Source organism: Chinchilla lanigera, unplaced genomic scaffold (assembly GCF_000276665.1).
Source record: "Chinchilla lanigera isolate Chin_1 unplaced genomic scaffold, ChiLan1.0 scaffold00095, whole genome shotgun sequence".
Taxonomy (NCBI): Eukaryota; Metazoa; Chordata; class Mammalia; order Rodentia; family Chinchillidae; genus Chinchilla; species Chinchilla lanigera.
The window spans coordinates 3,539,609-3,563,893 of NW_004955496.1; the positions used below are offsets into that span (position 1 = coordinate 3,539,609).

Below are 24,285 nucleotides of genomic sequence, written 5' to 3' on the forward strand. Positions count from 1 at the left end.
GTAAAAATGGCCATACTCCCAAAACTGTTATACACATTTAATGCAATTGCAATTATAATACCACTGGTATACCTCACAGAACTAGCGCAAGCATTCCTAAAATTCATTTGGAACTGGAAGAGACCTAGAACAGCAAAAACAATACTTGGCAACAAAGGCAAGGCAAGGGGCATTTACAATTCCTGACTTGAAATTATACTAGAAAAATTTGTGATAAAAACAGCATGATACTACCAAAAGAATATATGTGAGAATTAATGGAACAGATTAAAAATGTAGAAATGACAAACACACTCAGCCACCTCATCTTTGACAAAGGGGCCAAAAAAGTTCACTGGAAGAAAGCTTCTTTGATAAATGGTGCTGGAAAAACTGGCTTTCCACATGCCAAATACTAAAACTAGACCCATGTCTCTCACCATGCACTAAACTAAAATTGCAATGCATCAAAGATCTAAATATTAAAGCAAGAAACACTAAATCTGCTGGAAGAGAGAATAGGCAGAACCCTTGAAGACACAGGTATAGGCAAAGATTCCGTAAATAAAGCCCTGACTGCACAGGAAATAATACAAAGAATCAACAACTGGGATCTTACCCTATTAAAATCCTTTTGCATGACAAAAGAAATCACTAACAGAGCGCAAAGGCACTCATGGAACAGGAAAAGGACTTATATCTAGAACATATAAAGAAATGAAAAAAGTCAGATTCCCAAATTAAAAGACCCAATCCAAAAATGGGCATCTCAGATGCCCACACACTTCTCAGATTAAGAAATACAAATGGCAAATATATGAAAAATGTTTAGTATCACTGGTTAACAGAGAGATGCAAATTACAACACTGAGATTCCATCCTGCTCCAGAAAGAATGGCAACCATCAAGAAATCAACCAATAACAAATGCTGGAGGAGCTGCAGGGGAAAAAAGGAACAGTTCTTCACTGTTGGTGGGAGCAGACTGGTGTAACCACTATGGAAATCATTAAATAGATTGCTAAAAAAAACTAGGATGAGAGGTCCCATTCAACCCAGCTATTCCACTGTGGGTATCTTCCCAGAAGAATTAAAAGCATTATACCACAGCACTATATGTGCACCCATGTTTATAGCAGTATAGTTTGTCATAGCTAAATCTTAGAAATAACCCAAATGCCCATCCACTGAGGAATGGATAAAGAAGGTGTGGTTTTTTATATAATGGAGTACTACTCTGCCATAAAGAAGGATAAATTTGAGGCATTTCTAGGTAAATGGATGCAACTTGAGGCCATATTCCTAAGTGAAATAAATCAGACTCACATGTGTAAATATTGCATTGTCTCCCTGGTGTGAGAAATTGAGAGTAAATTAGGACCAAAATGTACAATAGATATTGTGAAATGGGAAGAAATTGTTCAAAAGGAAAAAAGAACTAGTGTGGAGGAAGAGGGAAAGGAAGGAACGGAAAAGGGAAGAAAATATTTAAAAAAAAGGATAAAATGGAAACAAAGCTTTATAAACAGGGAGGGGAAGAGGGGCTGTAGGGAAGAGAGGGGATTGGGAAAAAGAGAGGAATCAAAATATATCATGCACAGGTACAAACTTCCTGTGATGAATATAAACATTATGGGTATCTAAAATGTATCAATACATTTAATAAAAAAATTCTATTCCCTCTGAGAAAACTCAGGAAAGTACTATACAATAAAAATGGAAGATGATAAAAGATAATTTATCTGTTTAAATCTCAGCTCCAAATAATAAGCTTCACTAGATTTGAGGGTGAAAAACTTCTGCAAAATGGTCTTAAGTTCTAATACTGTGAGTACCTGCTATAAGCAAATATAAACACTTGCTATGGGATTATAGCCTCAACTCAAACACAAGTTTCTCACAAATCAATGTTACACACAACTGAGCTCATAGTCTAAAATTACAAAATTCACATGGAAACAAAAAGCCAGAAAAAAATCAACAGGAAAAAAAGAACAAAAAGAACTAGACGTCTATGAATATTAATTATCAGTTATAAACATAAAATATAAAACATACAGAAAATACCAAACAAAAACATGAACAAAGAAGTTCCAAAAAACAAAAGAATTTCTAGAAATAAAAAATATAATTATTAAATACCAAACAATAAAAATATTTTTAAACAATATTGTAACAATTGGAGAAAATAGATTATGGACTGTTAGATGACCATAAATGTTCTGTTAATTTTTATTAGGTGTGATAATGGAATTATAATTGTTTAAAATACCACTTTCTTTTATCTGTGTGTACTAAAATATGATATATTACCTGGGATTTGTTTTAAAATGTGTCAGAAAATAAAAAAAGGAATATAGGAAGGGAATATAGGGAAATGTGGAAAATATTAAATTTGAGTGATGTATGTGAAATTTTTCGTAATAAAAATGAAAATTTAGTGGTTACCTTCATTAGAATATTAGGTATATTAGGTCAAAGAAAGAACAAGACAACTGGAAGACAGACCTGATTTTAAGTAAAATTTAAAGAAAAACACACCTTCCTTCGGGCTCACTGCAGCAGGAAGACTGTTCCAGTCAAGGGTCCACATAGGGCAGGGGTGGGGAGAAAACATCACTTCAATGCCTTTTTCCTAGAAAAGAAAATAGTCTCTTTCCAAATTAATGAATTAATAAAAATCATGTTTTGTTTAGATGGTAAAATTTATATTTTCTATCTTATTATGAAGGGGCAGTAATAGAAAAATCGTTTATTACCCCAAATATTTAATTATATGAAAAAATGTAATATGTTGGGATTTTTGACACAATGCTTTTTTATACTGAAATAGTAGAAATTAATGTTATTTTAAAATTATTCCCCGAAAACACATAGAAGTAATGAGGCATCTAGAAATATATTGGTATCACAAAGTCACCTGAATATAAAACTTCATAAAAAATAATCCACACAAAGATTATAAAAAATGGACTGTACATGTCCATCAAGGTCCATCTATACAACATATCAGAAAACTGCTGTAAGCTGTTTGCTGTATTTCATAAAGCAAAACTACCACTTCAACACATATCCTAAAACACTGCCCCTAACAGCAGGCTATCAGTGGCGCTAATGTCTCTAGAAAAACATTCCTCTGGCTTAACAAATGGATCTCAACTTTGTAAGGAGGACCACTTTTCAATATATTAAAAGAAGTTTCAGGTTCTTTTCATAGCAAAATGACATATACATGGATTCACACACCCCTACCATTAAATTCTGTGTCTATGTCCCCTCAGCACATAACCATGTTCTGGTATTTTTACGTGTAGGACTAACATACTTTAAAATTTCAGCCAGGTATGGTGGTGTGTAATAGTCCCAACAGAGAGAAGACTGAAGGAGGACTGCTTGAACCCATGAGTTTGAGGTAAGCCTGGACAACAAGGAAGATCCCCATCTCAAAATAAAACAAATATATAGAAAGAAAAAGGAAGGAAAGATTGTTGAGAATTACAGTTAGTGAGATTACTTTTCTTTATGAAACTAGTTGAGTTAAAGTCTTGAAAAGAATAGTAGGAATACCCTTTTATTAAGAACAGTGACACAGCTATAGATCTCTAAGTTCAGAGCACTCACTCGGGCTGGAGATTTAGCTCAGCGGCAAAAGCGCCTGCCTGGCAAGCGCAAGGTCGTGAGTTCGGTTCCCGGTACCGGAGAAAAACCAAAAAAAAAAAAAAAAAAAAACCCAATAAACAAAAAACCAGAGCACTCACTGGCCTCTGCAAAGATACACACATCTCTCTTACATCATCTGCCCCTCTTCCACCTCCTTTCCTCTACTTTAGCCACACTGACCTTGCTGTTCCTCACTTCTACCATAGGATTTTTTAAGTACAACTATATTAAGATACTACATATAAATCTCAAAATTTACTCTTATAACATGAGATTCAGTAGTTTTTATAATATTCACAGTGATTCCCACTATATATTTCAGAACATTTCATCACTCTCCAGAGAAGCCTGCAGCTACTCAGCAGGGAAATCAAAGTCCCTTAGCAGTGCATCTGCCTGATCAAGACACCAACACCTAGACATGCCCTGACTACTGAAACCAACCTCTATGCATGTCAGCAACAGGCTACGAGTTCAGCTAATGCCATGTGGGTTTGGTATCACTACTAAAGTTTCCTTGTGCATTTCTAAACCAGTAAACTTTCTGTCACAATAGAACTCAAACACTTCCTAGTCCAAAGAGGAAAATAATAAATATTTCTTATGAGCAACTCAGATGAATACTCAAATCATTTTATGAATTCTCCTTTATTTAAGTGATCTTCAAATAATATTAATAAAAGCAAAACATTTTTGTAGATTATTTCAAATTGTAGGGAAAAGAAAGCCTACTGGTGAAATTTATAGTTAATATTATGAGAAACAAATTACGTTTCATTATTTTTATTACAAAAAAAATTTTCATAAAAATTTTTCATAAAAATCTCAAAATATTTCAAAATCATACATTTATATAAAACACTGGAAAATAAATTGAGATAGTCATCTTTATATTTAACTTCAAATCATCATCTCAAGCTTAAAAGGACTGAGACCAAAACTTGGTGATAGAAAAACATCAGATTAAAATAATACATTTGACCAGATATATGATATTGGTCCATGTCTTGACTATAAAAACATTTTAAGAAAAATACTTTAAAAAAATATATATTGTAATTTACGTGACTCCAAAGACACACAGTATTAAAACTCTCCAATGTACTATATTTTACTTAAATGCAAAAGACTACGAGAAATGCTAATTAGTAAAAGTGATGTAAGAGTTATGGATAAAATTTGTAACAAAAGATTTTGTCAAAACTGCTCATTGGGGTAAGATGCTGAGACACAGTATCACAGGAAAGTTTTCAAATAACATTATAATAAAACAATTTACGTACCATTAACTTGGTCATAGTTGGTCTTGGCCCTCCTGTAAATAAAGGATCATTCTGTTCCTCTCCACTTGGGGCTTCACTTAATTGTGGATAGTGTTCATTTGGAGTGGTCAACAGCTCTGGTAAGTGGAGAAACTGGATCCCACACTTAGAAGCTGCTGTCTTTACTCTCGGCACTTCCTGAATCCTCTGGTACCAAGAGGCTAGCAATGGAAATTCTGTCAACCTCTCAGAAAATTTCTTGCAGATAACGACCTAGGTAGGAAAAGGTATAAAACATATTATTACTCGGTTTTGTTTGTTGAAAACAGCTGTATTGCAGTAGCTACATAGTATAAAACAGATACATTTAAGGGTAGTGAAGTTACACAACTGTGCAACTACCACAGCGCAGTTCTAACTCACTATGTCACCCCAACAGTTCCCCTGTGACCATCTGCAGTCCACCTCTGTTTACATGGTCAGTTGCAAGCAACTGTTTTCTGTATTAAAAACTTTACTTTTTTCTAGAATTTTTATAAATAAAATGATAAATTAAATGTGTCTATCTTACTTAGCATTGTGTTTCTGAGATTCAGTCATGAAGGTGTATTTACCAGTAGTTTCTTTTCTTTACATGTGAAGATTACTGTAGATATATTGCATTTTGCTTATTCATTTACCAGTTGATGGCTACTTGCATGTTTCCAGTTTTTGGCTATAATGAATAATGCTGCTACATGTATTTATGCACCTGTGTTTATGAAGCAGTATTTTCTCATTTTCAGGACTACATATTATGGAGTCAAGTTGCTAGGTTGTACGGTAAGTACAAGTTTAACTCCCAAAGAAACTGCCCAACATGGCCATACCACGCTGTATTCTCAAGGGTAATGCAAAGAGACTCTAATTTCTCCATACTTTGTTAACACTTGTTACTGTTATTTTTATTTTAGCCATTTTTATGGGTATGTAGTAGTATCTCATTGTGATTTTTCACTTGCATTTCCCTATGATTTATGATGCTGAACATTTTTGATGTGTTTGCCATTTGTACATTTTCTGTGATGATGTTTTTATCACTCACTTTTCATAATATAAAAATCAGATCAATAAAAAGGAAAGAAGCAACCCAAGTAAAAAGGAGACAAAATATCTGAATAAACAAACAGAAAAATATACAGATGGCAACACAACATATGAAAAATGTTAATCATCAAATGTCACTAAATTAAAACAAGGAGAGACCACTACAGACTTATTAGAGAAATGAAAATTCAAAACACTGACAATGCCAAATGATAGTGAGGATGTAGAACAGAAATTCTCCTTCTATGATGGTGGACATGCAAAACAGTATACCCATTTTGAAAGACAGTTTGGCAGTTCCTTACAAACCTTAACATACTCTTATTGTGTAATGCCATATTTATGCTCCAGAGAATTGAATACTTATATCCACAGTTTGTAACAACTTTAACCATAACTGCCCAAACTGGGAAGGAACTAAGATGATATTTTGTAGGTGAGCTGCGGTACATCTGCACAAAGGTAAAAAATCAACACTCAATAGGGAAAGGAGAAACAGAATTCCAATGAAAATCACTGTGCATAATGACGTTTCTAAATGTCTATAGTAAGGGCTATAGCTGAAAAGCATTTTGGCAAACTGGACATCTTGCATCCATTTGTCTATCATCTTTCACAGGTGGATGTTATGGCTTGTGTCTAGATGTCCCCCCAAAGCCTCATCCAGTCATAGCCCTTTTTCAGAGGTGGCTGGATCTAGAGTGTGTGATGCTACGATTAAGGGTTTGTGATTACGTATCAGTCCAGTGACTGGTTTGGCACCGCCCTAATCCCAGCAGTATGAACAAAATACAACAGGTGGAAAGACGCTACTAGGCCCCCTTGCTTGCCTGTTTTTGCTGTCTTCTGACACCATGAACTGTTTCTCCCTGTGATGCTCCTCTGCCATGCCACTCTGCTTTGTACCCAGCTTATAACAGACTGAAACCTCTATAAACTGTGAGCTCAAAAACCTTTCCTCCCTTCACTTTGGGCATTGGTATTTTGTCTCAGCAACAAGAGAAAAGTAACTAAGACAGTGGACAATTTTTTTTCTTTTGAGACAGGGTCTTACAAAGTCACCAAGTCGCTTGGGCTGGGTGTGAACTTGTGATCCTTCCGCTTCAGCCTCCCAGAGTGCTGCACCACCACAGTCCTGACCACCATGCCCAGCTTGGTGGATGCTTCTCAACTGTCTTCAACAATTACTCTTTAACCAACTTTCTTCAAATCTGTAATTCACGACCAAGAACACATTCCACTGTCCCTGGCCCCCATTATATTTGATACATTCTCAACATACAGAATATAGAGAACTAAACAGAAAGCACTATATCAAAAACATTTAATATATACTTATTATGAAGTTAGCTGAAATTGTTCATGAAGAATTTAAAAAGCTGAAGTGTTGATTTCCTTAAAGAAAATTGTGTCACATTTTAAAATGATAGTATTTAAGGTCCATCTATAATCTTGATACATTTGACAGAGTCTCACTGAGTATCTACAGTTCACTAGAGAAATATGGAGTAGCGTCTGGATTTTTAGTAGTGATCTAAACTCCCATTTTTGTGTGAATTTTTTTACTTTAAAATAATGTAAGAAACACTATTCAGAATCATTACAATTGATTAAAATGATACAAGAAGGATGAAAATGTCACTCACGTAAAATAACAAAAAGTGAAATTGTAAGTATTTAGAACTAAAAAGATAACTACAGTAGCCTCTCTCCATCAATCCACAACTTTGTTTTCCAAGGTTTTTCCCAGTCAACTACGATTCAAAAATACTAAATGCAAAGTTCTAGGAACAGTTCATAAGTGTTCAACTGCAAACTACTGAGTACTGAGATGCAATCTTGTCATCTTACAGCAATCACCCCGTCCATTGTATTCATGCTGGGTGTGCTACCAGCTTCTTGCATATTTGGTAGCCATCTGGTTACCTGGTGTCACAGAACTTGAGGTCAAAGTTCTCTCATCTAATTGAGGACATCTCCACATGCAAGCAAGAGTGATGGTGCTGGCAATTCAGCATGGCAAAGACAGGCCAGGCCATAGGGGCTTCCTTCAAGTGAGAAGTGGAAGTTCTAGACCTAATTAGAACAAATATTTGTATGCTAAGGCTGCTGAGATCTAAGGTAAGGATTAATCTTGTGAAATAGTGAGGGAAAAGAAAATGCGTGCTACTTGTGCTGGCTCACCTTGTTCAGACAAGGCTAGAAGGCACAAGTGCTTGGTTAGGCATTAAACTGTGCAAGTATACATAAGGAACAACCATGTGGACAGGGCTTGGTACTGTCTGTAGTTTCAGGCACCTGCCCAGCCTTGGCAAAAGCCCTCCACTGATAACAGGGACAACGGGAGCAGTACTCAGGGATGCTTGTCATAAAGCAGCCCCCAAACCAGGCTTTCATTTATTATATTAGAAAATTTTGAAGCCACTATTGATGAAAAACCACATCTTTTTGTTTTCTTTTAGTAAGATGCTTTCTCCCTAGTATTATAACCAAGCCAGTTTCTTTCAAAATTAGTGTCCTTGATTCTTTGAGAGGCACTGACTTTGTTTCCATAGAAACCATTTTAATGTCACAAACAGATTAAGACTTACATTTAGAACAAACAGATAAGTAAAAAAGCCACAGAAAATATCAACAAATACATCTAGAAACTGGCATTACAGCATGAACAATAAAGGACAGAAAATTCTCAACACACTTCATACACATATATATTTTTCATATTTTTACTTTTAAGGTTAAATAAGTAGAAGCAGTTGATTATAAGCCCAAAGGTTATACAGTATCTACCATCTTTGAATACTCTGAACACTTACAACATGGCCTTGCAAATAATATTCTGTTGAGTGAATAATCAAATGATCAAGTGTTTACTTATATCTTCAGACAAACTTCTAAATTAGTGTTTTTCAAATTGCTATTTATGGCCCATTAGGAGGTTATGAAATCAATACCATAGGCATTCATGCATTTTTGTGGTAATACAGCTTAGACCATAAGCTAGGCTAACACTCTACACTGATTTGTACTCCTTGCTCTCCACAGTAGAGTTTTTTAAAAAGGGAAAAAGAAATTATCAAAGTACCCATCATGCACAGAAAAAACAAGGAAAGGGAACAAAAGAAAACCTTGAATTTTACTTGGTATACGAGATCACCCAATTTTATTGATTTACTAGGCCACTCTATTGTCATCCAGATAGCTCAGGAGTCTGAGCTGAATAGCTGAATAGCTGAACCATATTCATTTTAAAGATGTGTTCAAGGAAACAGTTAATGAAAACTGTCAAATAAAAATCTGTTCGTAAAAAATGACTACAAAGAAACAAAAAAGGTTTAAGATCAAAACCATTACAAATATCAGAGTTGTTGAAAGACAAAATAGAGATTCTTAAAGAAATAGATTAAAAATTATTTCTAGCAAGAGCATAAAATGAAAACCTAGTGGCTTTGTAGTTAGTTGTCATAAGGGGCAGAAAAACATGTCTGAGTAAAAAGACAAAGATGTCACATCTGTGTAAAATATCTCCTCTGCCTCCCTTTCCTATCATTTATTATGTAAAGTATTTGTTGCTGGCTTTGTATCATCTCCTCAGTCATGTCTAATCTTATGCAAACATGCCATAATTCACAAGGGTTTAGGTGAGTAGTGAAGGCAGGAAAAAAATAGTAACCAATGTATTAAATGGAAAAATAATCCCAGTTTGGCATTTTTTACACATAGACTAGAATGAATGGATTAAAAGTGAAAATACTTAAGGATTGAATGTATAAGAAAGGATATGGAAATTTACCACAAAATAAGAGGCATCCATCATTTTGAAATATGCCAGCAAATAGATCCCCTTTTCATTCACAATTTTATATTATTGAGGACACTGAAAGAGGTGTTTTACATAAGTATTTCTGCTCAAAAATCAATGTCTAAAACAGGAATGATTTTACTTTACTTAATAAATTCAAGTCAAGTACTACAAGTTAAAATGTAGCAAACCCTAAGTACTCAAATTACAAAAGGATTTCATACAAATGCTATCTTCCTTGGAGTAAAATTTTTTAATTAGTTCTACCAATGCGTACCTGTTTAGTAGCAGCAACAAAAGAATAACTATACAATTTCCGGCTACTAGAGCATAAGCATTTGCCCCTATGAAACTACTTATTGCCACTTCTATATGCGTGATATATGACCAACAAGATGATTCCAGCAAATGAATTAAGGGGAAGGCAATAGAAGTGTTTGCTAATTTATTCCTTTTTAATCTATTCCTAAAACAGTCCATAGGAGATGGTATTCAAGGCTACTGCCACGAAGGAGTTCTGGGCCATGAGGGATTAATTTTGCAAACTAAAACCTACCAAAAAGCTTGGAACAGATTTATATACAACACCTCCACCACCCAATCTGATACTGTTTTGCATTTTGACCTCTGAATATCCAACCCTTAGCTTAGCGAAACGGTTTCTGCTCTTTCACGTCTAGGACCTCACTGCTGCAGCTGGCTACCTGCTCTGACCCTAGGTTCAGTTCTGGGCTTCTGATCCACACCTAGTACCTTCATTACGATCACTCATTTGATCCTGATTCTGACCATTTGGAATGGCACTGCGTTCACCTCAATGTGTGCTGACTCAAGCACAAAGGCTTGGCAGCCGAGCCACCATGTGCACTAAAATGATGGCTGCATTACCCAGAATGACTTAAAGGAGGAAACCAGAAATAACATCAAAGCTTTGGCAAAGAAAGATAAATTCCTGAAACAAAATGTGGGGATCCAGGAAAAATACAAAGCAATAAAGGAAAATATTTTAAGAATTAATTTACATATAAAATGTCAAAAAGCATAGAAAAGGCTAAGTATACAAGTTTCCCTTATTTTAGGTAAGTGTTATTTATTTATTTACTGGTTTCTTTCTGTCTTCCTCTACTAGAAATATTAACTCCATGAGCGCTAGGACCTTATCTGTCTTGTTCACCACTGTACTCCTCGTGTGTACACACTGCCTGACACACACCACAGGTTTTCACTAAGATCCTCCAAATAATGCGTGGGTATGCCACTTTGGTCCAATTCTTATAAAATTAAAAACAAATAGTTATTTAGAGAAGTCATGAACACTAAGTGCTTCACAGTACACCAAACTTGTGCTCCAGTGACTGAAGTTGGTAATAGAACAGATGAGCCAGGGATAACTGAATCACAAATCGTTTGACCATGAAAAAAAAAAAAAAAAAATCAATGTATTCTCCCCACTTGGCTCTGTGGACACGAACACATAAGCCATCAGACATCTAAAGCACCAGTGAATACCTACACAGTTCCTGCAGCTCCCTTTTCTTTCACATTGTTTGATTCTGAAATTATTGTGCCAGTCTTCCTTTCAATTTTGAAGAAAACGGAAGGTTCTTTAAGAAATGGCAACTGATCCACATTGCCTAAGTCATTAATGAAGTACTGGCCTCTAAACATATAGATTTGCATCTAAGTCTCTTCTATCAGTAGAGATGCCTGAAGTGGCAGTGGTCTATAATGAGAATGAAATCTGGTATCTGATTCCTTGGTAGGGGAAAGGGGAAAGTGCTTCAAAGCATGAAAAATGCAGGCCTTCGAAACCAACTGAAGGCTGTAGCAAGCCATTTCCCATGTACATGCTGGTATCATTTTCACTCTACTCTTTTTTTTCTTCACAAGGAATAAAACATATATAAAAAGATAAATATAGATAGATAGCTCTCCCTAAAAGGAAAGAAACTTCCATCTATATTCTCCCATAGCAGAGAATAGCTTTTAATGAGAACTGGGGCACACACACGATGAAGATGGAACCTGTCTGACTGATAATATCTACCATAATGGAATTACTATTTTAGGTGACTATCAAATATAGCTGACAAGATTTTTTTTTTTTTAGTTTTTAGGGTTAGTTTGTTTTTTTTTTTCTTGAATTCTGGACTCTCTTATATTAGAAGGCAATCTCAAAAGCAACTGAAATAACCACAAAAATTGCTAACATTGTAGCCACTCAAAATTAAAGGTCATACTAATTATTTTTGTTCCTTACACTGATCACTGTAACAAAATACTCAAGAAAATCAGTGTAATAAAGGAAGTGGTTTATTTTGGCTCACAGTTGCAAGGTTTTAAGGTGTCAGTCCATGGTCAGCTGGCCCTGCTTAGGCCTGTGGCAGCACATAACTCCATGGGAGGAGCATGTGGTGCAAGAAACCTGTACACCAGATGGAGACACAGAGCAGAAGGGGTCCCTTCAAGGGCAGGACCCCAGTGACCTGGCTTCTTTCCACTATGCCCTACGTCCAAAGTTCTTCCACCTCCCAACTGCAACACAGGCTAAGGCCCAAGCCTTCAATAAAGGAGTCTTTGGGGAATATTCAAGATCCAAACTAGAGCAGAGAGGCAGCACAATCTCTACTTTGCAGAAAAGAAAATGAAGACAGATATTAATAATTTGCCCAGAAGCATAAAAGTAAGAAGTCGAATTGGACTTCAAACCTAAGCAATTTCACTGATCCAAACACAAACACATGACAGTATGTACACCCCAAGTAAAATCTTACCAGAAAGTGGTGGATACAGGGCAGGAGCACGATGTCTGCCAAGGTGAAGAAAAGCCCTTCTGCAAACACATGCTCCAGAGGAGGAAGGTCAGAGGCTTTGGCTTTCCGGATGTGGGGAGGCTCCCTGCTGGGAGCTGCTGGCCCTTCCTGCACTTCAAGCTTCGAGAACGCCACTTTCAGTTCCAGACTCTGGGATGCAGAGTCTGACTCTTCCGACGCTTCCAGAGGATGGATGTGGCTCTTTGCTTGTTCCTTAGCCAGGGCAGGCTCGACGCCGGCTGCCTTCTGCTGCTTCAGCTTCTGCCTGCGGAGTTTGTCGTCGTTGTGGACTCTCACAGGCTCGCTCAGCTTCTTCTCCAGCTGCAGGATTTCCACGGGGATGGCTGTGGGCTGCTCCAAAGACTCTCTGAGGAAATTCTCAATAGCCAAAGGGATGGTAAGCTCACACAGCCTGGTCCACTGGCTGACCTGAGAGACAAAACAAGTCTGAAGGACTTCTTACCTCAAAGTGGCCTGAAGAGAAAGAATGGTTTTATTGGGAACTCAAACTGGTTTGGAGAATTTGAGGCTTGAGCTAAACCACCTGTAGCCCAGACTTTTGTGTTATATATCAAGAAACATGTTACAGTGCTTTACAAGGAAAAACAACAGGTAATGAAAGTTTTCCCCTTCTGTATCCTTTTGCTGAATTAATCATTAATTCCCAAAGCCTTTAAAATCAGTTCCACCCCCTACATAAAAAATAAATCAGGGCTTCCAAAGCACTGCTATTTGAGCTCCTATTTATATGTAAAACTCTAAAAATCCTCAATATAAATAAGATACAGGATAACAAGGAAATCATCCTCTAAGAATAATGTCTCCAAACTTCATAAATTAAACCTTAAATTCTTATTTCTCAGTGCTACACTGAAATATTGGCACATATGAAGGACAACTTCAATTATTTCATTGGTCACTATGGACTTTTTAAAATAAATGACATTTTATTCTCAACAAGAAGTTAAAATAATTGTTCAAGGAAATTACTATTACTTTGTAGCTTTAAATAGCAGCCAAGAAAGACACTTTATACTTACTTCAGCACAGGCTTTCAAACAAGTCTTTTTAAAGCCCAGAAGTTCCAAAATTTCCTTCTTGGAGGGGTCTGTTTCATACGCTTTCTGGATTATGTGTCTCAGTACCACAGCAAGTCCCGCTCTACAAAAATTGTCTGGTTGTTCCACTACTGCAGGTAAACAGCAATTCTGGACTATCGGTGGAAGCTCCTGCCTTGAAATAAGCTGGATTTCAATGTCCTGAGACAGCACATCTCTTAGTGGTGAACTATCTGTACCTTCTTTGGCGAGGACCAAGCAAACTTTAAAGATTCTACAGTCACAGTATGATAACAAAAATAAAGTTACAGATGTATGAAGAGGAAAAATGCATCCTTCTGTTTGGTGAGAAAAGTCCAGGTATAGATATTCTTCTGTGAGACTTTTCTTAATGCCTTTCATTTTTTTCTTTCATTGAGTCACCTAAAGCATAAAATGATGTGGTTACAGGCCTTAGAATATTACAATTTAGAGTTTCAGAAGCCTATTCTAGAAATCAGTAAGAATTTGTGATTGATAATGATGTTAGAAGAATTTCTTCATCAAGACTAAAGGGGCTTCCAAAAGAAAAACCTCCTCCACCTTGTGCAGTTAAGTAGTTTTAGGGGTGGTTTTATACTCAGTGACTTTAAAATGAGCACATCTCACTGCTTTGTTAGACGGCATTCTTCATCACCTTTATTTTCCATATCCCCATAGTCAATCCATTAACAGCATTTTTGGTTCTATCTTTAATATACACTCAGAACCTGATTATTACATAGCATTTCCATTGCATCCACTGTGATCCAAGCCACAGCCACCTCTCCTGTAGTACAGCAATTGCCTCCTAATTCTGCCTGCCACCTCACTTCCTCATTTAGTCTATTTTTCAACACAGCAGGCAACGTGAGTCTATTAAAAATGAAGAAATGCCACTGTTCAGCTCAAAGCCAATTCCTCCCATCCTATTCTTGGAAAAACCAAAGCTTCAACTTTGGCCTACAAAGATCTTCCTGATCTAAGCCTCCTTCTGTGTCTCTTGAGATCATCTCATTAACTCTCCTATGGCTCACTGTTCATACCTCCCCAAAGTAGACTATTAATTACCTGAAACTCTAGGTACAACCCCACTTCCAGCCTTCCCACTTTGTCTGTCAAGAAACTGGAACACTCCTCACCCTGTCACTTCTTTACACAATAGCAAGTCCCTACTGTTACTGTCTCAGGATACTTTCATACTGTAAACCCCACCTTCCCTGAAAAAAGAAAATCTTTCCATTCCCTTCCAGACTTTATTTTTCTCCACAGCACTTACGAATACTGTAACATACTACATTTTATTATCTGTCTCCCCCCAATATTCCATAAGAGTGGATTTTTTTGTTGTTGTTTACTGCTATGCTTGAAACAGGGCCTATTCTATTTATATATAACAAAGAAGCAGGCGCTGGGGATTTAGCTCAGCGGCAAAAGCGCCTGCCTGGCAAGCGCAAGGTCGTGAGTTCGGTTCCCGGTACCGGAGAAAAACCAAAAAAAAAAAAAAAAAAAAAAACAAAGAAGCATATGTTAAATGAATGCTGGATAAGTCCACACATTGGTTATTTTCAAGATGTACACACACAATCTTGAGATCAAATTATTCCTTTATGGTTTTCACGAATTATTATGATGTTTTTATGTTTGGGTCAAACATGTCCTGGATCTAGTACTTCCCACATTCCAATCCATAAATCGTAATTCTGAAACTGACACTAGATGGCACTCTTTAAAAGCATTCACAGGGAAGTCCATGACAGGAAGGTAGCACATTAAGAGAAAAAAAGTTATTTTAAAGCCTTTAAAAAGTACCCATGCAACTTTGTCTTTGACATGCATTTGAAATGTTAGTATACCTGTAAAATTTAGGGAACCTTCACCATACTAAATTTCCTTTACAACTGTAAATTCTTTTGGGTTTTATTGTTATAATCAAAAGAGTCATCACTATTTAAGCTTCTTGATTCCCAATTGTTTTTTATTAAAGAGCTTCTAATCCATTATTAAAAAATATAATTAGTAAAGTACCACCTTTAAAAACTTCTTGATAACACATATAACCCAATGCTACATTTCTTTTATTAAGATATAGCAGATTTATATAATGGTTACTTTTTTATTATTATTTTAAAGAGTAAAAGAAGGATAACATAGTAATGGGGGGCTTACCGAATTACAAAGTGGTAGGAAATTATCAATGGTTGTTGTTTTACATATTGTTATCTACAAGATAATTTCTCAGGAAAACAAACAGACAAATAATAATGTGTTATAGACAAAAGTGGTAGGAGATTATCAATGGTTGTTGTACTATACTTTGATATCTTCAAAGTGGATTCTAAAGAAAATAAATAGAGCTATACATGAGTGGCCAACTGAATAGTCATTGACTATTCTCAATGCTTGCTGTTGGAAACACATAGTAATAAACATACAACCATTTACAAAATAGCAGGAACAATACAAACATTACAGAGTTATGGACAGATTAGTAGGAAAATATCAATGGCTGCTGTAATACATGGTGGTATCTTCAAAGTCGTTTCTCAGGAAGACAGAGATAGGTAAGAAGGATCTAACAAGTAGTTACAGCCTAAGGGTTGTGAAAAATAATGTATTACCTCCTCAACAGTGACTCCTTCCACTGAGGTGTGACGGCTGGAAGAAAGGCCAGGACTGAAAAGAAGGACTGACAGACTTGTACCTGTGTCTAGCAACAGGCTGTTTTCTTTTTCCTTTGTAGTCATGATTACCCCGGGCTCCTCCATGGAGATGACAGTCTGGCTATAATGATTATTTTTTAAAAAGATTATCTAAGGGACATTTTATAGAATTTAAAAATAATGACTGGTTACCTCAGAAACTATTTTCTCTCTGAGCTTAATTAACTAGAGCTGGAATTTATTTATTGAAGTTCACGAGAAAAAAGAACCAACCACTTCCTAGGAACTGGTAGTTGCTTTTCACAGTTTCCGCTAGAAATCTATTGCTAATTAATTTACCAATCCTCTGACTTACTCTCCTGACAGTGAGATAAAATAAAGCAAATCCCTAAGTACTTCAAGAAGGCAAATTTGAGAAAAACATGATCAATTATTTCACCTGCCTATCAGTTTAGGAAATAGTAATTAAGAGACTAGTCCTGCTAATGCTTTTTAAAAAACACGAAACAATGTTAGGCTATTTTATAGCACTTAAGATAGATGAGAAACACGTATAATTGCCACTTTCCAAGGCTTTTACACATTCTCTATAAACCCCTCTCACTGTGAACATTTAATATTAAATGTCAACAAAATAATATAGCAGGAACTGCTCATGGTTAAATCTAAAAATTAATGGTATGTCTAATAAAAATGCAAAGTACTGTTCATTCTTAACATATATATTTTTCAATATAGATGTTGCCTTTTTCTTGGAGACTACAAGTGTTACCCAATGATCCTGGAGTTTAAAAAAAAAATTACTTTCCAGGCAATTTGTCTCTGTAATGTATTAACAAGTATTAAATATTTACTAAAGCTGTACACATTTGATATCTTCTTTGGTTTACACTGTGTCTTTGATTTTTCAAGACAGGAGAACATAATTTTTGCTCAAAGTCTATAAATATCATAGAAGAAAGTTCTCTTCCCTTTTTCCTTCTCTTTGTACCCTGAGAAGCCCTTAGTTGATTAATTGTACACTACGAGCTTTAAAAGGTAGGAACTGGAGAATCGACTTCTGGACCTCCAGGATTCTGGGGCATAGCCCTTGCTACTCTGTATGACATTCCTGCCAAGCACAGAAGTACCATCAATCACTTTCTCTCAACCCTGCCAGGTGCAACACTACAGTCACTGCCTAGAAGCCCCACACAAAACTGCCAACTTCAAGACCTGGACAGAGCTTACCAAGAGGACATCCCTTCCCAGATAGGCCAGCAAGAATAAATAGGTCAAGAGAAAATACTGAAGTTCCATTAGCTTCATTCCTCAGGAATCTTCAAAGATATGTTTAAATGTTGCATTAATCACAAGCTTAATATTTAGGCATTTAGACTTCTTGCATTCTAATTTTAATTAATGATCTTGGCTTTGATAAATTAAAATATTTCATAATGAAAAGGGAAATGAGTGTAAGTTGCATAAAACAACTACACTCCATGCATGTTCATGTGAAAACACACACTGAACACATACAAAAAGATACAAAACAGCAAATGTAGAACAATAAGCATACTTTTTTTTGAGACTGGGTCTTGCTATGTACCCCAGGCTGACCTCAAACTCACTCCTGCCTCAGCCTCCCCGAGTGCCAGGATTACAGGTGTGCACCACTATGCCCAGCTAAGCATACTTCTTTAGAAGGTGGGAAAAAAACAGGTGAAATTGAAATGTTTGGGGCTCAAAATTCAACTCAAGATTTTTGCAGCTAAATATTTATAACTCTCCCCTGGTTTTTTCTTTACAGCACTTAACACCTGACATTTTATCTCTAATGTTTAGCAGTACTCAATTTTTAGCTCATAGTATGGATACCCAATAAATCTATAAATGAACGTTGATAATCACTTTCTTCAGAATAGCACTACTGAGTACCTTAGTCTTCCTATAAGCCTCATTCTGATAACATCATTCTTTTTCTTGCAAATGAGTACATCTATTTTACAGGCCAACTAAGTATAAATATAAGTGAAGAAATGCGATCACCTTGTGATCAGCTGATTCAGAAAAACTACAACTGGAATCCACCCAAACTGTGAATAAAGAAAACATAAGAATTAAACAATAATGCCAATACAACATACCAGAATTTATGGGACACAATGAAAGCAGTCCTATAAGGGAAATTTACAGCATAAATGAATACCCATATGAAGAAAACAGGGCAAGCTCAAATAAACAACTTAATGTTGAACCTCAAGCTTCTAGGAAAAGAAAAACAAGTAAAGCCCAAAGATCATACAAGGGAGGAAATAGAATTATTAAGATCAGAGCAGAAATTAATGCAATGGAGACTATAAAAACAACACAAACAGTGAACTGAAAAGCTGTTTTTCTGAAAGATTACATAAAATCGAAAAACACTTAGTCAACATGTAGGGAGTGGTTGAAGCTGGAAATACTTTGGTCCTGAGAAAAACATCCTGCCTGAGACCATTCCAGTCATTAGTCACTAGGCAACCCTGTGTCTTGTGATACTAACTTTGTCAAAAGTATAAATAAATACCCCTACTGTTGTTGTTGGTTCTTCTCCTCCTATCCAGAGAGAGAGCTCTACCTGATCTCAGTTTTCATCTCGTCTTACTTCATCCCACTGCCATTTTTACCTAGGATTACTGACAGCCATTCAGATTTGAGCAGTCAACATGAGCAAAAATAGGAAAGAAAAGACTCAAATCTATGCCCTTAGGAATGAAAAGAGTGAAATCACAATAGATCTTGTATAAGATCAACTATACCTACTTCAAGAACTTGTATTCTAATAAGATGGAAAATGCAGAAGAAATGGACAGATTCCTAGATACATATGAATTCTCAAAACTGAATCAAAAAGATATAAAAATTCTAAATAAATCAGTATCAAGTGATGAAATTGATGATGTACTTAAAACCCTACCAACAAAGAAAAGCCCAGGACCTGATGGATTCACTGCTGAGTTCTATAAGAAATTTAAAGAAGACCTAATACTGCTACTTCTCAAACTCTTTAATGAAACTGAAAGGGAAGCAAGACTCCCAAGTTCTTTCCTGGAAGCAAGCATTACCCTGATACCAAAACCAGACAAGGATCCAACCTAGACAGAGAACTACAGGCCAATCTCACTAATAAACATAGATGTAAAAATCCTAGGTAAGATACTGGCAAACAGAGTATAGCAAATCATCCAGAAGATTATACACCATGACCAAGTAGGATTCATCAAGGGATGCAGAGATGGTTTAACATATGCAAATCAATATGTGTAATACATCATTATTAACAGAGCCAAGGACAAAAACCATACAATCATCACAATAGATGCAGAAAAAGCATCTAACAAAGTCCAATACCCATTCATGATAAAAAAAAAAAAACCTACAGAAAATTGGGATTGATGATCCTTATCTCAATTCGATAAAAGCCATCTATGACAAACCAACAGCCACCATCATACTAAATTGTCAAAAACTGAAAACTTTCACTCTTACATCAGGAACAAGACATGGATGTCCACTGTTAACACTCTTGCTCAATATAGTTGTGGAAACATCAGCCAGAGCTATTAGACAAGAGAAAGTAATAAAAACAAAGCAAGACGTTAAATTATCATTTGCAGATTACATGATACTCTACAGAGAAGACCCCAAAAGTCCAAGAAAATACTTCTAGATTTAATAACCAAATTCAGTAGTGTAGCTAGATACAAAGTCAACACTCAAAAATCAATAGCCTTCCTATACACAAATAAACTCACTGAGAGAGAAATTAGGGAAAGAACACCTTTCACAATAGCATCCAAAAAAAAAAAAAAAAAAAAAAAGAAATACTTAGGAAACAACCTAACAAAGGTAGTAAAAGACCTCTACACTGAAATCTACACATTCTGAAAACCGAAATTGAAGAGGATTTCAGAAAATGGAAAGATAGCCCTTGCTCATGGATAGGAAGAACCAATATAGTGAAAATGGCCATACTTCCAAAATTGCAATAGAGGTTGAATGCAATCCTGACCAAAATTCCAATAATATGTCTCACAGAATTAGAGAAAAAAATCCTAAAATTCAATTGGAATGAGAAGAGACCTAGAATAACAAAGGCCATTCTGGGTAACAAAGGCAAGGCAGGAGGCATCACAATCCCTGACTTGAAATTATACTACAAAGCTACTGTGATAAACACAACATGGTACTGGTAAAAAAAAAACAGACCTGAAGATCAATGGAACAGATTAGAAGATGCAGAAACGATTCAAGACATAGACAGCCAATCTATCTTTGACAAAGGTGCCAAACACCTTCACTGGAAGAAAGATAGCCTCTAATAAATGGTGCTGGAAAAACTGGCTTTGCACATGCTAAAGATTAAAACTGGAGCCACATCTTTCACCATGTACTAAACTAAAATTGAAATGGATCAAAGATCTAAATATTAAAAGAGAAACACTAACTCTGCTGGAAGAGAGAATAGGTATAACTCTTGAAGACACTGGTCTAGGCCAAGACCTTATGAACAAAATCCCAATTGCACAGGAAGTATCACAAAGAAAGAACAACAAGGATCTCATCTTATTAAAAAAACTTTTACACAGTAAGAGAAACCACCACAGAGTGAAAGAAAACCTATAGTGTGGTAAAAATTTTTACTAGCTGTTCCTCAAAAAGACTACTATCTAGAATATATAAAGAACTTAAAAAAAGTAGACCTGCCCCAAACTCAAAGACCCTATCCAAAAATGGACACCTAAAACAGACACTTCTCAAATGAAGACGTAGAAATGGCAAATCACATATGAAAAAAATGTTCAACATCATGATCATTTAAGAAATGCAAATTAAAACAATGTTGAGATTCCATCCCACCCCAGAAAGAAAAGCTATCATCAAGAAATCAACCAATACCCAGGGATATAGCTCAGAGGCACAGAGCCTGCCTGGCAAGCACACAGTTCTGAGTTTGATTTCCAGTACCAAAACAAAAACAAAAACAAAATAAAACACTGAAAAAGAAATGAACCAATAATAAATGCTGGCGGGGCTGTAGGGCAAAAGGAAATGTTGGTGGGAGTGTAGACTGGTATCACCGCTATGGAAATCAATATGGAGATTCCTCAAAAAACTAGGATTATAGGTCCCATTGGACCCAGCTATTCCTCTTCTTGGTGTCTTCCTGAAAGAATTAAAATCATCACACTAGTGATATATGTGCACCCATGTTTATAGCAGCAGTTTGTTATAGCTAAATCTTGCAAACAGCCCCAATTCCCATCAACTGATGAATGGTTAAAGATGCGGTTTTTTTTTAACACAATGGAGTACTAATCTGCCATAAGAGCCTGAGACATTTCTAGCTAATTGGATGCATCTTGAGGCCATACTCTTAAGTGAAAAAAATCGGACACATGTAAATACTGCATTGTTTTTCTGATATGAGAAACCAAAAGTGTAAATAAGCACTAAAATGCATAACAGATATAGTGAAATAGGAAGAAAATGTTCAAATGGGGACGGGAACTAGAGAGAAGGGAGGTAGAAGGAAGGGAAAAGAAAAAAATGATGAGGAAAAGGGGGAAAAAATGGAAACAAAGCTTTCGTAAATAAGAAAGGTAAAAGGGGTTGAAGGAGGGTAGGGAAATGGAGGGGAAAAAAATCAAGTTGTATCATGTACAGGAACAAATTCCCTATACTGAATGTGATCATTACGTATACCTAAAATGTACCAGGAACTTATTCTAAATAAATAAATACCACTACAAGTTTTATGTGAATTGATATTTATACGAGAACCTAGATTCTATAGTTACATAGCAAGTAGTTATGTATACAAGAATTATAAAGTAATATTTAAGAGCCCAGTACCTTCAGCTAGACTAAATTCAAACTCTTATTCTGATTCTCAGTTGCTATAAAATTTCTACTATAATTTCCTAATTTATAAAATAAGGACAATAAAATATAGTACCTCATATAGTGTGCTGTGTGAACAGAACAATGACTGTCACACAGTAAGTCCCTAAATAAATGCTACTATTCTTTTTAAGTTTTGAAAGTGCTGGGGATTGAAACCAGGGTATTGCATATGCCGGGAGAAGACACCCTTACTGAGCTAGCTAAATCCTCGGCTTCTATTATTCACATAATTTATGCCCAAATTCTTCATCCACAGATACTTTAAAAATCCACAAACTGAGAGATGTAAAATCCAAATTATGCTTTATACTTCCAAATTTCTTCCCAGGAGAGGTGGGTGATTCATGCTCATTAAGTTTTGTCCCTCAGACATTGAAAAATATTTTTAACTAAGACTGGAACCAGAGAATAAAAAAAAGTACAATATAAATGTGAAATTTGTAAGTCCACATACATATTATCCAATTATAAAAATATGCGGACAGTATGAAAAACTACAAACTTACTTGTCTTAAAGATTAAAACCTGTTTAAATTCTCTTCTACATCAGCTGTTCAACATTTTGAATATTAGAAGTTAGCTCTTATAGCTTTCATGAATCAGAACTACTTTGTTGCAAATCTCATCCTATTTTTTTACAGTAACATAGATTAAAAACAAAAAACCTCACTCCCCTGGAGATAACAGCTAACATTCTTAATACTAAAGATCAAACAAGAAAAAGGAAAACTGAGCTTGACCAGAGCTCATTAACTTATGTAATGCAGGATATAATTAAGTGCCAGAGGACATAAGCTTACGATTAAAGTTGGATATTTTCTTATCTGAGCAAGAAGTTAGAGGAAGTTTTAAAGTAAAAAAGCTTACTGTAACTTTAGTGACAAAAGAAGTATGTAATCTCTCCGGAGAATCAGGGACTCATCTGTTGCTATGGAGTCAAAAAGGAATACAGCTGAGCCCGATCTCATAATTAACAGGGATCTATAGCATGAAATGCTAACATGTTAGAAACATCAGCCAAAAATCACCTACAAAAACACCACTAAATTCCCACAGCAAACAACACCTATATTTGTTCTGATCTAAATGGTTCAAATTTCTGCAGTGCAAGTACTAACCATAACAGAATTCAGTAAGCTACTTTCAATACGGTATTTAAAATAACATACACTATAGTTGTGTCAGTTGTCTTAAGACCCAGAATTTATTTCAAAGTTTGCTAAGTTGTTATATTAGAAAGGCCATTTAGATACTAGATAATCATTTCACACCACAGGCAATGATACACCAGCTATAAAGTATGTTTAAACCAACCAGATGGGCCTAAAACTTCCAAAGTTCAACTCCCTCTGCTCCCTGTACTGGAGATAGAACCCAGGGTCCTGTACCATTCATTTACATCCTCCGCATCTGTTTCTTATTTTTGGAGACTGCGTGTCGCCAAATTGCCCCGGTGGGACCGCACAGGTGTTCCTCTTCCTTCAGCCTCCCTCAGTACTGGGATTACAGACATGCACACAGGCCGAGAAGTACAAATCTGACTTTTTTTTAAGGGTAGGCAAACATGTAGAAGTGTTGAAAAAAGAAAAGAAAGACTGAAGGAAAACAATTCTCCAATTTTTGATTCTGAAGTCTTTTTGAAGTTAGACCTCTTGAATCATACTTTTAGGTATTCTCAAACACCATTTAAATAAAGAATGTGCTTAGAGTAATCACTTCAGTAGTGTATGGTCACCAACAGGTAATTAATACAGTTTATTGTTTATTAAATGTCAGTAAATCACTCAGCTGTGTTTTAACAGTTTATTTTCATAGTATTGAAATGACCATGTTTACATGTTTAAAACTGTCACATAGCTACTTCATGTTACGTTTTACCTTTTCTCCTGTAAACACTGTTTTATACACAAGCCTGGAAAATTACTACAGAAGTATATACACCTTCTTTCTCAAAGTTAGCGCAAGATATTATTAAATGTTGGCATTTTCTTGACATTCAAGAACGTATGGCACCAAG

The 24,285-nt window shown here is 35.8% G+C and overlaps 1 protein-coding gene across 2 annotated transcripts in view; it reads right to left on the reverse strand.

The window, feature by feature from the left end:
- The window catches only part of Gstcd (glutathione S-transferase, C-terminal domain containing), a 117,141-nt gene that overhangs the window by 92,209 nt on the left and 647 nt on the right, over positions 1-24,285 (reverse strand). The window contains exons 1-5 of one of the 2 annotated variants that reach the window (XM_005406223.2): positions 16,299-16,362; positions 13,642-14,082; positions 12,563-13,030; positions 4,922-5,173; positions 2,520-2,613 (exon numbers count right to left, since the gene is read on the reverse strand). In XM_005406223.2, the coding sequence (XP_005406280.1) occupies positions 2,520-2,613; positions 4,922-5,173; positions 12,563-13,030; positions 13,642-14,061 (1,234 nt within the window). In that variant the 5' untranslated portion in view covers positions 14,062-14,082; positions 16,299-16,362. Of the gene's footprint in view, positions 1-2,519; positions 2,614-4,921; positions 5,174-12,562; positions 13,031-13,641; positions 14,083-16,298; positions 16,363-24,285 lie in introns of those variants that run through there. The other variant, XM_005406222.2, reaches the window with a different exon arrangement.